Genomic DNA, 16,524 nt, shown 5'->3' with positions numbered 1-16,524 from the left:
AGAACTGGTTTATTTATCACAGATCCAGAATACAGTATTAAACTCCAGTCACATTAGAGATGAATATGCAGCAGAAGAAATTCCTCCAATGCCCAGTGACCAGAGTGCAGAACTGGGTGAGGTGAACAGCAGCAATAATTGCAGAGTTCAGTACCGATAGTCACTCTCAAAATAGCATTCAGCAACGGTGATGGAAAAATATCCAGCATGCAGTTTCCTGAAACTGTCTCCCCAGTGTGAACTCAGCAGTGTGTCACAAGTGTAACACTGCTAATGTAATGGCTTCTCAGTAATGTTTCACTGCTGAGGTAATGGTTTCTCTGTAGCAGCAATGTTTCTCTTATGACTGGGGAGGACAGGTTTTTGGAGTGTGGGGCTGTCCAACGACAAAACATGTGTGTCTGGAAGAGAGTTTTTCGTGGTCTTTTGCTGGGGAGTGATGAGAAGATGCGAATGAAGAGAGCGTGCCCTTTTTCTTTTATTTTTGTTTTCTTTACTAACACTATGGTCAAAGTTGGAATTATAAAGCTCAATTGTTTGATCACATATTGTGTACTGTTTATGTCAGAGTACTAAAATATAACAGGGGACATATCACGCAGTACTCACCCAGCGAGGTTTATTAAGTTTGGCCAGGCACGGCCTCTACCCAGTGTGAACTCGCTGGTGTCTCTGTAGATGAGATGACTGAGTGAATCCTTTCCCACAGTCTGAGCAGGTGAATGGCCTCTCCCCAGTGTGAACTCGCTGGTGTCTCTGTAGATGAGATGACTGAGTGAATCCTTTCCCACAGTCTGAGCAGGTGAATGGCCTCTCCCCAGTGTGAACTCGCTGGTGTCTCTGTAGATGAGTTGACTGAGTGAATCCTTTCCCACAGACTGAGCAGGTGAATGGCCTCTCCCCAATGTGAACTCGCTGGTGTCTCTGTAGATGTGATGACTGAGTGAATCCTTTCCCACAGACTGAGCAGGTGAATGGCCTCTCCCCAGTGTGAACTCGCTGGTGTCTCTGTAGATGAGATGACTGAGTGAATCCTTTCCCACAGTCTGAGCAGGTGAATGGCCTCTCCCCAGTGTGAACTCGCTGGTGTCTCTGTAGATGAGATGACTGAGTGAATCCTTTCCCACAGTCTGAGCAGGTGAATGGCCTCTCCCCAGTGTGAACTCGCTGGTGTCTCTGTAGATGAGATGACTGAGTGAATCCTTTCCCACAGTCTGAGCAGGTGAATGGCCTCTCCCCAGTGTGAACTCGCTGATGTCTCTGTAGATGAGATGACTGAGTGAATCCTTTCCCACAGTCTGAGCAGGTGAATGGCCTCTTCCCAGTGTGAACTCGCTGGTGTCTCTGTAGATGAAATGACTGAGTGAATCCTTTCCCACAGTCTGAACAGGTGAATGGCCTCTCCCCAGTATGAAGTCGCTGATGTACCTTCAGATGAGATGACGATTTGAATCCCTTCCCACAGTCTGAGCAGGTGAACGGCCTCTCCCCAGTGTGAACTGACCAATGTACTTGTAGATGTGATGACTGAGTGAATCCTTTCCCACACTCTGTGCAAGTGAATGGCCTCTGCCCAGTGTGAACTCGTTGATGTACTTTCAGTTTAGATGGGCAAGTGAACCCCTTCCCACAGTCTGAGCAGGTGAACGGCTGCTCCCCAGTGTGAACTAACTGGTGTACCAGTAGGTGGGATGACTGAATGAATCCCTTCCCACAGTCTGAGCAGGTGAACGGCCTCTCCCCATTGTGAACTCTCTGATGCTCCTTCAGTTTAGATGACCGAGTGAATCCCTTCCTACAGTCTGAGCAGGTGAACTGCCTGTCTCCATTGTGAACTCTCTGATGCTCCTTCAGTTTAGATGACCGAGTGAATCCTTTCCCACAGTCTAAGCAGGTGAACGGCCACTCCCCAGTGTGAACTGACTGGTGTGCCAGCAGGTCGGGTGACCGAGTGAATCCCTTCCCACAGTCTGAGCAGGTGAATGGCCTCTCTCCAGTGTGAACTCGCTTATGTCTCTGTAAGGTGGATGAATGACTGAATCCTTTCCCACTGTCTGAGCAGGTGGACGGCCACTCCCCAGTGTGAACTGACTGGTGTGTGAGTAGGTCGGATGACCGAGTGAATCCCTTACCACAGTCTGAGCAGGTGAATGGCCTCTCCCCAGTGTGAACTCGCTGGTGTACATTCAGTTTAGATGAGCAAGTGAATCCCTTACGACAGTCCCAACAGGTGAACGGCCTCTCCCCAGTGTGAACTAGCTGGTGATCCATTAGGTCAGATGACTGAGTGAATCCTTTCCCACAAATTCAGCAGGTGACCAGCCTCTGCCCAGTGTGAACTGCCTGGTATGTCCACAGGTGGGAAGACCGTCTGAAACCCTTTTCACATACAGAACAGGTGAATGGCCTTGTCCCAGTGTGAACTCGCTGATGTACCTTCAGTTGAGATGACCGAGTGAATCCCTCCACACTGTCTGAGCAGGTGAACGGCCTTTCCCCTGTGTAAAATGATAGGAAGGCCAATCGGTCAGATGATCCAGTGAATTACTCCCCACAGTCTGAACAGGAAGGATGACAGAGTGAATCCCTTGTTCCACTTCTTAAATATCTGGACAGAGACAGCAAAACCGGCTGTTGTGTTCAAGGTTCAAATAGACAAATTCCTTGTCACTTTTAACCTGTAAAAAAATTAACAAAGTCCATAAATGAGTGTAGGATAACATTTCAGATGAGATTACTTGAGTTGTCAAGGTGTGATCTGGCATCACACTGTTACAGTAAGGTTCAACCCAAGCTGGATCGTGAAATCATCTTCTAAATGGGCACAGTGCTGGTATCTGGAATGACTCTCTGATGCTCATCCTGTCTCTATAAGAATGGGGCATTTCTCCCATCTCCAATCTGTTACCTGGCTCAGTTTGACTATCTCCATTGGTATGATTCCCTGTTCCCACAGTAACTGAAGCACTCTCACACAAATAGCCGGCAGTGCATTCCACGCACCCACCACTCTCTGTGTAAAACACTTACCCCGACATCCCCTGGGTTCCTATTTCCAACCACCTTAAAACTATGCCCCCTCATGCTAGTCATTTCAGCCCTGGGAAAAAACCTCTAGCGATCCACACGCTGAATGCCCCTCATCATCTTATACACCTGAAAAAGGCTTGAAACATAAACAAGGAAATTAAACACTGCCTTGAGGATTTGTTAGAAGGGTACAAAATTATGAGGGTATAGATAGGGTAAATGCAAGGAGCTTTTTCCACTGAGTCTGGGTGGGATGATAAGAAAAGGTCATGGGTAAGTGGAGAAGGTGAATATTTAACAGGAACATGTGGAAAAGCTCTTTACTGAAATGGTTGTGAGAGTGTGGAATGAGATCACAGCACAAGTGGTGAATATGAGCTCGATTTCACCATTTAACAGAAGTTTGGATGGGAACTTGGATGGTAGGGGTATGGAGGGCAATAGTCCCGTTGCAGGTAGTTGCATTAGACAGCTTAAGTGTTTTTAATGGCATTGACTAGATGGGCCAAATAGCATGTTTCTGTACGGAACTCCTCCATGTTTCTGTGACAGAGAAGCTGTTGAAGCTTGTTTGGAAGGGAAAAGGTAGGAGTGACAACGTAGCAGCAATGGCTGGAGTTTCTGGAGCAATTAGAGAGATGAATGGTAGACACATCCCAAAGAACTGGAAGCATTGGAACGGCAGGAGGACACAACCGTGGCCATAAAATCAATAGAGAGAGAAAATCATAGAGGAAATTATTGGGAAGCTTTTAAAAGCCAGCAGAAGATGACTGAAAAAAAAGTTGGATGAGCTCAGGGCATGGCATTATGATATTCTAGTCATTAATGACTCTTGGTAGCACCCAAAAGCCTGAGCCATTTAGAGGAACAAGATTTCAGCGGCCTCAGTATCTCTTGAAAACCAAGGTTACCTGCACCAGTTAACATTCAACTTTTATTTTGGCAGGCACATGCAAACTCTGCAACCTCAAATCTTTACTTGTGATCAACTCCATTGCCAGGAAACAGCCAGTCCTAAACCACACTTGTCAGATCCTTTCTGATACCATCAAAATTGAACTTTCTTCAGTTTAGAATATCAACCCATGGTCCAGACCTCACAAATACATCACAAATACATCACAAAAATTGACTTGCTGAAAGGATATCGGTGTGTTCCCTTGACTGAAAGGGCTAGAGAAATCTCAGCATTTGTCACACTTTCAGGGCTGTGTGGATATGACGTGTTAACTTTCGGAATGAAAAATGCTCCTGGAACATTTCAAAGAATGATTGATTTGGTAATTAGAGGTTTAGAAAACACAGGGGCATATAATCGATGATTTAGTGGTCTGGACTGACACGGGGGAACAGCACGCTGTGGCTGTTGAAAAATTGTTGGAACAGCTGCTGTGGCCAATCTTGCAGTAAATCACACTAAAGGTGAATTTGACCACGCCACTGTCACGTATCTGGGGTATATGGTAGGTCAGGGGCAACTCGCTCCTGTAAAAGCCAAGGTGCAGGCTGTTGCTGAGGTTCCTGTTCCAACTAGCAAGCAGGCTTTGAGAAGGTTTTCGGGAATGGTAGGATATTAATGGAAGTTCTGCAAAAACTTTGCAGATATCATTCTTCCCCTTACAAAATTCCTGGGGAAGAGTGAGAGATTTGTATGGACTGAACTTTGCCAGGAGGCATTTGAACGACTGAAAACTATATTGTGTTAACATCCCATGTTCAAGGCACCTGATTTTTCAAAACCACTCTATAGCAACAAACGCTAGTGATGAAGCTGATGAGGCACAAACGAGTGTGGAAGACATTGAACACCCAGTGGCTTATTTCTCCAAGAATATTAATGTGCATCAGAAAAATTATTCCACTGTGGAAAAACAGTTACTATCAGTTATTCTGGCTTTACAACATTTCAAAGTTTATGTTTGCCCTGCCCAGAAACAATGATATGTACAACTATTAAGACATAATGCAATATGATGCCCCACATATTACCGACAGTTCTTCAAAGATCACCATTTCGACGCTTCGGTGAACCCGTGTAAATCCTGCCCTGCTCTCTTGATGCTGTCAGTCTCCTTGGCAGTGTGCTCGGAGAGGGATGTAACGTTAGTAGACTCATTAGGGATATAGGTGCAGCATTCTGTGTCAATAATAGCACAGGTTCCCCCTTTCTCAGCTGGGATAAAATCTGTCAGGTCCCCTGCATTATTGTAGCCAGCTCCTCAAGCGCTGTAGCCAAATTGATTATCTCTCGTGAATTCCCGGCTACTCCATAGGAGAGAAAAGTGATCATCCAAAATCGCTCAGTCTTAGTTATTTCTCTCGGCTGCTGGGCACGTGCAGTTATGGCCAGGAAGCATGTTCTCCAGTATAGGAAGTTCGGGTTGGTGGGGGCTTGAGATACCATCCCTCAAAACACCCACAGCCACAGTCATCTCTGAGTGGACCACAGTTCCTCACTCTCTTCCCCCGGTGTTATTTGAAAAAGCCCAGGCTGAGAGTTCCTCACTCGGGTTGATGGGAATTACTGACATTTGAATCATAGTATTACCATACTGGCATATTACCTGTTTGGCATAGGTGTGACAGAGAGACAGAAAGGTTTTAACCTGGGGGCCCCTGGATGCTGGGGTGAGCCTTCTTAAAGACATAAAAGTGAACACCACTGTTACGCACCCGTAATGATTTAAATGAACCAGCAGCAATAGACCACACCTGGAGTCCGGTTTTGATGTTAAAACCACTGTCTTTATTCGTATCTACTTACAATATAACAAATTAAGCAAAATAACCAAAAATTGAAAGTGTTATGAGTACACATATGTTTAAATATAACTCCCAAACCATTGAGCTCAGGGAATACCAAGCTCAAAGTCTTGAGATGGTAAATTATGAAAGTTCAGTTCATCCACGGAATCAATGATGAAAGAGACAGCACAAGCTTGTTTACACAAGCAAGCAAGTGTAAACAAGCTGCACGGTCAGATAGTTCTGCCCCTCTCTCTCTCTCTTAGTAAGAGTCAAACAGGAGCTGAGAAAGCCGGCGGCTGACGTCGCTCAAGCACCCTCTCTCAAAATGACAATCCACGGCAAGAAACCTAGAGGTTCATCACTCTCCACTATCAACCAATACAATTTCCTTTAGTCCGAGAGCGTCCTTCTACTCAGCTCCTTCAGTAACATCTTTGCAGTCTCTTCAATGTATTGCCCCTTCAGTTTCACAGCCGTCGGAGTGGTCAGTAACACTTCATATGGTCCTCTCCACTGAGGTCGAGTTTCCCTCGATCCCAACTCTTGATCAGGACAAAATTCCCAGGTTCTATGGTGGGGTAGTCACTCTTCTCTGTGGGGTAGTTCTCTTCCTTGTAAGCCCATCGTACCTGTGAATGTAATTCTTGGAAAATTTTGGTTAGTTGGCATATATATTTCCCCAGCTCTTCCCCGAGGGTATGAATATCCAATTTTGCTGGTAGACTTTCTGGGAGCAATGATACAAAAGGTCTTGGTCCCCAGGGTGTCCTCATGGGTCATCCGTAAATGATTTACCTCGTGGGCTTACCCTCATGGAATCGGTCTAACGGTAGGACATTCAACCAAGTGAGTCTCGTCTCTGCTGTTAGTTTGGCCAATTTACTCTTCAGACTGCCATTTGCTCTTTCCACTGTGCCAGCAACCCGTGGGTGGTGTACACAATGGAATTGTTGCTGGATAGCTAGTTTGTTATGTACCTCTGTTTACATTCTCCACAAAGTGTGTGCCATTGTCAGAGCTCAGCATCTCTGGCAGGTCATACCGGGGAATTATTTACCATAATAATACCTTCATAACAGTCATAGCAGTATTATTGGTAGTTGGAATAGCTTCAATCCATCTACTAAACACATCTATAATAACTAAGCAGTATCTATCGCAATGTACTCTAGGCAATTCAATCAAATCAACTTGTAGACATGAAAAGGTCCACCTGTCAAGGGAGTCGTACCCGGTGTGCAGGGTACAGGTTACCAACCATCCCTCCTTTCCCAGGTGTGTATAATTATGTATATAATCGACCAACATTGGTAAAAACTGTGTAGGAAAACAAACCTGTCCCGCTGGGGTAATCCAAAAACCTAGATAGGGGTCTATCTGTGACCACAGTTTGCGCTCATCCTCAGAGGCGTCCCCCTGAAAAGTACGCACCTCCCGTCACGTCCGGCAAACCCGTTCTGCTTTAGTCACGGAGGGTTGTTTGATGGGAACCTGAGGGGACTACAACTACTGAGGATTGTGCTGCACTTTTCGCTGTCTCAGCCACTAAAGCATTGCCTTTAGTGACCCGGTCGGACATGTGGGTGTGGGCCGCTCATTTAATGACAGCCAAAGCTCGAGGTAGCTGCAGAGCGGTGAATAACTTGTTTACAAAAGTGACATTACTAATGAGTTGGTCAGAGGAAGTCAGGAATCCACATGTTCGCGGAGATCCCCGTAGTCATGTACAATTCCAAATGCGTAATGGGAGTCTGTGTAAACGTTCCGACTGTTGTCTGTTGCTGGGCAGAGACAGCTGCTTCAAAAGAGGCCTGTTCAATTACGTCACTGTCCGTCACTATCGCATCGTTTCCCTGCTGGATCCACAGAAGAGCTTCCATCCTCATAAAATGGTGTCTCAGGCTAGAGGGGGTAATGCAGAATGGATGGAAGAGTCTGTCCTTCTTTGATGGTGAGCCGGACAGGGGGCAGTTGGTGCGGCCGACTTCATGGCCTGAAATTGCCCAGAGATGGGGGACAACGTCTTGGGTTTGGTCAATATTAAAAGAATGTCTTACTAGATGTCCTCTGTTCACCTCAGACTCCTTCCAGTATCGGAGTTGGCGCGCGGCCAAGTATTGCCAGTCTCCCTCAGTGCTGGAGGCTTGTTTCATCAGGGTGTAGGCAAGGAACCATAGGCACTTTGGCATGAACCCAGGGCAAACCCTAACGGTGGTATGGGGAACCACCAGTCCTGTCTTTCGCCAAATGATATCCGGAACTTCAGCCAGTAATGCTCTGCCCTCTCTTCCTTTATCCTCTCCAATCACTGTGACTGGGAACTTCTGTCCCTCATGGGTGCATAATATTAGCTTTCCTCAGTGACGCACCCTGTAGGGTCATAACACAGAGTCACATGAGAGTCGGCTGCTGGTGGAAGTTCCACAACAGATCTATCAAATCCTCACCTGTTGTTCACCTCTCGCTCTCTCTGGGAAGAGGTCCAAATAGTCACCACTCTGTAGGCGAATAGGTTTCCCTTGAATTTCCTGCAGACTGAAGAAGTCGAGCTTCTCTGTCATAGAATTATGGAGACGGTCAGTATGGAAACAGGCCGTTTGGCCCATCTAGTCAATCCCCAAAAAAATTTAAGCTGTCTATTGCAACTACCTTCACCGGGGCCATCACCCTCCATACCCCTACCATCCAGGCTCCCATCCAAACTTCTTTTAAATGATGAAACTGAGCTCATTTTCATCACTTGTGCTGGCATCTCATTCCACAATCTCACGATCATTTCAGTAAAGAGCATTTCCAAATGTTCTCGTTAAATTTTCACTTACCCATGACCTCTGGTTGTCATCCCACCCAACCTCAGTGCAAAACGCTGCTTGCATTTATCCTATCTATACTCTCATAATCTTGTATACTTCTATCAATTTCCCACAGCTATGTACAATTTCCTTGTTTATGTTTAGAGCCTATTTTTAGGTGTATGAGATGATTGTGTGGTAGCCAGAGGTTTTTTCCCAGAGCTGAAATGGCTAACGTGAGGGGTCATATTTTTAAGCTGCTTGGAAATAGATACCGAGGGGATGTCAAGGGTACGGTTTTTACCCAGAGAGTGGTTGGTGTGTAGAATGCACTGCAGGCCATTTGTGAGAGAGTATTTCAGTTACTGTGGGGCCAGGAGCCCGTGCATCTCAGTGGGAACAGGGAATAATACCTGGAGAGAGTCAAACTGAGCCAGGTCACAGATTGGAGATGGCAGAAATGTCCCATTCTTATAGAGACAGGAAGAGCATCAGAGAGTTTGATGGTCATTCCAGATCCCAGCACTTTGCCCAGTTAGAAGATGATTTCTCCATCCAAATTGTGTTGAACCTCAATGTAACAGTGTGATGTCAGATCACACCTTGACAACTCAAGTGATGAAAATGAAATGTTGCTGTACTCCCATTGATGGATTTTGTAAATCTCTTTACAGGCTAAAAATAACAAGTAATTTATCGACGGGACTCTCGAACACAACACGCCAATTTTGCTGTCTCTGTCCAGATACTTAATAAGTGGAGCAAGGGATACACTCGATCCTACTCAGACTGTGGGGAGGGTTTCAGTTGGTCATCTGACCGACTGGCACACTGGCCATTTTACACAGGGGAGAGGCCGTTCACCTGCTCAGACTGTGAGAGTGGATTCACTTCGTCAACTCAACTGAAGGTACATCAGCGAGTTCACACTGGACATGGCCATTCACCTGTTCTGTGTGTGAGAAGGGATTCAATTGGTCTTCCCACCTGTGGACACAGCAGTCAGTTCACACTGGGCAGAGGCTGGTCATCTACTGAAGCTGTGAGGCAGGATTCACTCGGTCATCTGACTTCATGGCTCACCAGCAAGTTCACACTGGGGAGAGGCCGTTCACCTCGGAATGTGGGAAGGGATTCATTTCGTCTTCTCAACTGAAGGCACATCAGCGAGTTCACACTGGGGAGAGGCCTTTCACCTGCTCAGTCTGTGGGAAGGGATTCACGCAGTTAGCTAGCCTACAAGCACACCATTTAGTTCACACTGGGGAGAGGCCATTCACCTGCTCGGACTGTGGGAAGGGATTCACTCGGTCATCTCAACTGAAGGTACATCAGCGAGTTCACACTGGGGAGAGGCCTTTCACCTGCTCAGTCTGTGGGAAGGGATTCACTCGGTCATCTCAACTGAAGGTACATCAGCGAGTTCACACTGGGGAGAGGCCTTTCACCTGCTCAGTCTGTGGGAAGGGATTCAGGCAGTTAGCTAGCCTACAAGCCCACCATTTAGATCACTCTGGGGAGAGGCCGTTCACTTGCTCGGCCTGTGGAAAGGGATTCACTCGGTCATCTGAACTGAAGGTACATCAGCGAGTTCACACTGGGGAGAGGCCATTCACCTGCTCAGACTGTGGGAAGGGATTCACACAGTTAGCTGGCTTACTGAGACACCAGTCTGTTCACACTGGGGAGAGGCCGTTCACCTGCTCAGACTGTGGGAAGGGATTCACTCAATCATCTCATCTGAAGGTACATGAGCGAGTTCACACTGGAGAGTGGCCATTCACCTGCACAGACTGTGGGAAGGGATTCACTCGGTCATCTCGCCTACTGACACACCAGTCAGTTCACACTGGAGAGAGACCGTTAACCTCCTGTTAATGTGGGAATGTATTCACTCAGTCATCTAACCTTCTGTAACTCTCACTCCAGCTAGCAGCTTAATATAGGGGGTGATAGCCCCCTAGCTCGGCCAAATTTGGGTGCATGCTGTGCTGCGTCCCCTGTTACAAATCAGTACCCCGAAATAACAAACAGTACACAATATGTGGTTAATAATTCTTACTTTGACTATAGGTTTGTAAAGTAAAAAAAAACAGGGCCCACTCTGTCCATTTGTGGCTTCTCATCTCTCCCCAGCAAAAGCCCATGAAATTTTCTCATCCAGACTCACAAGAAAGAACATTTCTGTCATTGGATAGCACACCATTCCAAAACCCTGTTATCTCTAGTTGTAAACTAGACATTTCTGCTACAGAGAAACCATTACATCAGCAGTGAAACCTTACAACACGTTTCACTTGTGACACACTACCGGGTTCACACTGGGAAGAAAGTTTCAATAAGCTGCATGCTGGATATTTGTCCATCACTGTTGCTGAATGCAATTTCGAGAGTGATTGTATGTGTTGAACTCTGCAGTAATTGCTGCTGCTCCCCAGGCACGGGGGGAGTTTCTCCTGCTGTATATTCACCTTTAATGGGAATAGATCTGTGACAAACGAATCAGTTCTATCTTAAACACTGTCTCTGGTACTTAGTGAATTTATAACACACCTAGAGTACAGTAGAGAGTCACCTCAGGCTGGCTGAACACTGCCAGTGATTCTCTTCCACAACAGATCTTTCAAATCCTCAACTGTTGATCTCCTCTCGCTCTCCCTGTGAATGAAGCCCAAATAGTCACCACTCTGAGGGCGAAGAGGTTTCCCTTGAATTTCCTGCAGACTGAAGAAGTCGAGCTGACTGCACATCTGTCTGAGATGTTCTTCGCCCCTCTAGTCTCTGGGCTGAGGAAGAATGACATTGGTAGTTAAACTCCTTAATCATGACTCATGTCCAAATAATGGGTCACTTTACTGCTAACTTGTTTTATATGTATATTTGCATTTTTGATATTGTATTGTGTAGTTGACTAATAAACGCCTTTAGTTTGGTACCACCAGACTCTGCTGATCAGATACCCAGTTACGGGATATGTAACAAGTTCATCAAACAAACAGCTCCATAAGATGTATTTCAGACATTGTACACCTATAATCATATATATCACAAAATCTCCATAAAGTATTTATCTGGGATATACACTTATAGAAAACAGTGGAAAGAAAAAAACAAGCAAAAGGAAAGAACAATTTACAAGTAGGGAGTGATTTATTTTAAAGATTCATTGATTTGTGAGATTAAAATCAGGCCTATGAGGCATTATGTAGTTAAACCATTTTGCCCAGTATGAATAAAATTGTCCCAGCTTATGGTTAACAGATGCTGTTATCTTCTCCATTTTTCAAATGTCCGTTGTAATTTCCATCATGTATTTAAAGTTGGGCTCTCCTGTGATAACCATTTCCAAGTAAGAGTCTTTTTACCTGCCACCAATAGTATATTCATTAAATATTTAACTCTTTTCACCCATTCTTTAGGTATATATCCAAAATATATGGTCTTACTCTCCAAGGGTATTTCACATTTAAAGATGTTTACTTCGGGCATTATGTATCCCCCTCCAATAGTTTTTGATAACAGGGCAGTCCCAAAAAATATGATAATGATTTGCATTTTGATTTCCACAATTTCTGCAGCAAACAGGGAGGTTACCATCATAATGGGATTTCTGAGAAGGTGTAATGAAATATCTTATTAAGTTTTTTCCATCCGAACTCCCTCGATTTCTGTGAATTGGTATGCTTCCATTGATACCTCCATATTGCTGTCCATTCTTCCTCAGATATAATTACCCTCCTTCCTTCTCCCATTTTGATTTAATGTATGAAGTCGAATGTGTTTTAGATTTGACACTCCCTTATACATGCTTGAAATGATTCTACTACCATTATCTGAATTATATGCTTTTCTAAAGAGCTCTATCAAGCATTGGTTACATTTTTAAGCATCTTATTAACATATTGTCGCATCTGTAAATACCGAAAAAAATCTTGTTTTTCTAATAAATGTTTCTCTTTAAGCATTTCAAAACTGAACAGTGTTCCTTCTTTCATTATGTTGCAAATAACTGTTATTCCTTTAGCTGTCCAGTCATTAAATCTAGCATCCAATTTATTTGGTGTAAAATCAGTCATATGCACTCCATTTAAGAATTGCAGTATCTCCCTCCAGATTATATTTTTTTATAGTAGTTTTCCATATTTTAAGAGTCAATTTCACCCATGGGTTATCAATAGTATTTATGTACCTTTGCAGGTTATCATCAGCCAAAATTGCTTGCATGGGGATGGGAAGTACCCGGTCCTCAATGTTTTTCCATTGAGCGTCAGATGATGGGTTGCACCAACGCACCACAGCTCTCAACTGTGCTGCAAAATAATAATCTCTAAGAGAAGGCATGCCCCATCCCCCCTTTTCCTTTACTAATTGCGAAGTTTTGAGACGAACTCTAGGCCTTTTACCTTGATAGCATCTTGTTCCATTGATTGAATTGATTTTGATTCATCTCTATTGGTAAGGTCTGAAAGAGATATAACAGTCTGGGCCTAATATTAATTTTAATGGACTCAATCCTTGCACTGAGACTGGAAAAAATAATCAGGCTCCATCATGTCACACCTTGCTTAATTTGTTTATATAACGGTTGATAACTACATTGTGATAATTTTGCCAAATCTTTTGGCATAATGATGCCCAAATATTTGAAAGACTGTGTACCATGCCCAGGGGTATCGACTTTCAATTTCTCTTGGTGGGCTATAGTAATATGAAAGTAATTGGGTTTTATCTATGTTGATCTTGTATCCTGATAAAGGAACATATTGTTCAAAGAATTGCATCAATTCAGGTAAAGAGTGTGTTAGTTGCCCGAGATAGATCAAAATGTCATCCACATAACAAGCCAATTTATGCTCTGTCCCTTTAATAGTAATTCCCCTGATATCTTCATTTTGTCTGATGTATTGAGCTAATGGTTCCAGATAGTGCGAAGAGTGGTGGTGTCCATGCACATCGCTGTCTCGTACCCCTTTCTAGGGTAAGACTATTTAATATACATCCATTGACTTTAATCCGAGCAGTAGGATTGTCATATAGTGTCTGTATTGTTCTAATAATTGTCTTGGAAATCAAATCTATGTAAAACTCTGCAGAGAAAATTCCAATTAAACGAATCAAATGTTTTTTTCAGCGTCCATGCTTACCACTATTGCTTCGATTTTATTTTTTTTTTGTATATGATCCATAATGTGAAGTATTTTTGTATACTATCTTGTGTCTGGTGTTGTCGTATAAAACCAGTCTGATCATTACCTATCATTATGGGTAGAAACTCCTCTAATCATTTGGCCACGATGGAGGTAAATAACCTATAATCTACATTAAGAACGGATATTGTCCTAAATGACCCGCATTCCATTTTATCCTTGCCTTCTTTCGGTATAGCTGAGATTATCGCTTCCTTCCAACTGTGTGGCATTTGTGCCTTCTTTAGAGCCCAGTTTAGTGTGGTGAGTAAAACATGAATTAACTCATTTTTAAATTCTTTGTACCACTCTGCCGTATACCCATCTGATCCTGGTGACTTGCTTAATTTAAGCCGACTAATTGAAGCTTTTTAATCAACTTCAGTTGTGTCATCAGTCATCCTTCTATTTTGTTCTTTGCTCAAAGTGGATAACTCTAGAGAATTCAAGAAGGTGTCAAGTTGGTTGATGCTTCCCCCTGGAACTTTGGAATATAGTGTTTTGTAAAACACTTCGAAAGCTTCTTGAATTTAACTTAGCTTATTTTTTATCATTTTCGTTCTTGGGTCCCTAATTCTATGAATTGTATTTTCTGCTTTTTTTCCAGTTTCCACGCCATTATTTTCATAGATTTCGATCCACTTTCATAATGTCTCTGTTTCAGAAACATTTAGTTTTTCCTGATTTCATTCGTTGCCAAATTATTTATTTTATTCCTAATTCTTGTAATTTCCCCTAATGTATCCTGTGCTAAATTCAATTTGTGTTTTTTCTCTAGTTCTTTCAGCTTATTTTGTAAATCCCCTTATGTTTTATTCCTTATTTTTTTCTTCTTATTTGAAGATATCGCTATAATTTTCCCTCTTAAGACCGCTTCAGAGTATCCCATAAAATGGGAGGTGAACCTCTCCATTATCATTAAATTCTAAGTAGAGACCAATTTCTTTTTTAATTCGTTCCTGAAAGTACGGATCATTTAGTAGACTTGAATTTAGTTTCCATATAGTATTCTTTGTTTGTAGGTCAAGATCAACATTATCACTTAAATGAGTTTCCTGTAAATATACCACATGGGCTTGTTCTTTTTTTTCATTTTGGATAAAATTCTCTTACGTTTGATTGGATTTAATAGCCCATTTGCATTAAAAGAAATGAATTTTACCTTGTCCTTATCCATCTGTATTTATCTGTCAATGTATCATTGAAATTACAATAAAGCGTAATCGATCTACTCCCTGAACAAATAAGAACCAACAAACGCAAATAATAACAAAAATGGCAACAAACGTGTGACTCCAAGGCTGAGGTCTCCAGTAGACGACCCTGCGTTGAGCTAGAGGAAATGTCTAGCTGTGGGGATAACCCCTCCTACTTGTGAGTTGAGGGCCCCCATTGCAGTATTCATAAATGTCAGTGAACAAATCCATTACACAGAAAAGATTTCCCTATGTACTTGTGTGTGTGTGTATATATATATCTAACACACGCAAATATATATATATATGCGCTGTCGACGTTTCTGGCCTGCTGTGTTCCACCAGCATTTTGTATGTGTTGGTGTTTGAATTTCCAGCTTCTTCAGATTTCCTCGAGTTTGCTAAGTAATATAAAAACCACATTATAATGTATTTCTCGAGATAGTTATATCACCGGGTACTTTTGCTTCTGTTTAGCCTCTCAACATTTTCAAAGTTAGCCAAATCTTATGGCTCTTCTGAAGTGGGTGAGGACTGTCTTTGGGAAACTCCCGGTCTCTTCCTGATATGTTTCTCTCGGCTTCCTCCCGTCTCCTGCCTTCTCGTATCTCGCACTATTTCCCAAGCTCAGCGGGACAATTCCTCAGCAAGGCTTTCTTTCGTTTTGGTGATGCTGACGGGCAACCCTCTGGCCTTCATGTCTGTAGTCGCCTCTTCCACTGTCTGGGACAACTGCATCCCATTGTCATAAAACACTCGAAGTTTAGCAGCGTCCGGGGTTTGAAATCTAATCTTATTTTTCTTTAATGCTCTTTTTACTTCGGAGTATTCTTTGCGTTTCTGGAGGTCCGCGGGGTGTGTAATCTTGTTCGAAATATATTAATTTATCCTCTAAAAACAATATCAATACCCGGAGACTTCTAACAAGACACGGAGGATTATATCCACAGTCCATCGTCCAGCGAAATTGGAATAAAGGACGACGGGGACTAGGAAGGGTCAAAGCCACTGTCCTGGATGAAATGAGAAACACCCATGAATATGTCAAGAGGATGGTCACTATGGCACTTAAGGGAATACCGCACAAAGCAGGCAGTGGATATGGAAACAGACGAGGGTGAACCAGGGCCAGAGGACTAGAGGCCATTGATGGACAAGCCACGGCACGTGTGATGTACCATTGCCAGATATCAGAGGTGGTTGTCACAAGAATGTCTTATCAACGGCGAAATGGCAGGGCTGACGGGCAGACAGCGGCGCTGCTCATGGCTGCTCAGGAACAGGTGCTGAGCACAAGAGGTGTGTCGCACCTTAAGAACATGTGGATGGACAAACCTCTGGGCGTTCACAGACTTTCACAGGCACTTCTGAGAAGCAATGCCTCTGGCAAAGATAGTTTCACGTTCGACTGAGATCAATGAGCTACCAGAGGACGACAGGATTGCCGTTACATCCGAAGGGCTCAAAGGAGGAGCTGGGGAACTGAGGGCCAGTGAGCCTCATATCATTGGTGAGAAATGCAGAGAAGGGATTCTAAAGAGCAGGATTGGGCGATAATGTTTCGTAAAT

The 16,524-nt window shown here is 43.6% G+C and overlaps 2 protein-coding genes across 4 annotated transcripts in view; one reads left to right on the top strand and one right to left on the bottom strand.

Annotated features, from left to right (window-relative positions):
* LOC132389087 (zinc finger protein 239-like) overlaps nt 1-16,524 on the top strand; it is a 274,720-nt gene that overhangs the window by 126,579 nt on the left and 131,617 nt on the right. The gene's annotated exons all lie outside the window — the stretch shown is intronic.
* Nucleotides 646-2,271, bottom strand: LOC132389074 (gastrula zinc finger protein XlCGF26.1-like). The gene has a single exon (XM_059961487.1). The coding sequence runs from the start codon at nt 2,269-2,271 to the stop codon at nt 646-648; it is 1,626 nt and encodes a 541-aa protein (XP_059817470.1).

The sequence above is a fragment of the Hypanus sabinus genome, unplaced genomic scaffold, assembly GCF_030144855.1.
Source record: "Hypanus sabinus isolate sHypSab1 unplaced genomic scaffold, sHypSab1.hap1 scaffold_47, whole genome shotgun sequence".
Lineage (NCBI taxonomy): Eukaryota > Metazoa > Chordata > Chondrichthyes > Myliobatiformes > Dasyatidae > Hypanus > Hypanus sabinus.
Note: the sequence above shows the minus strand (reverse complement) of the source record. Positions and strands in the feature narration are given on the sequence as shown.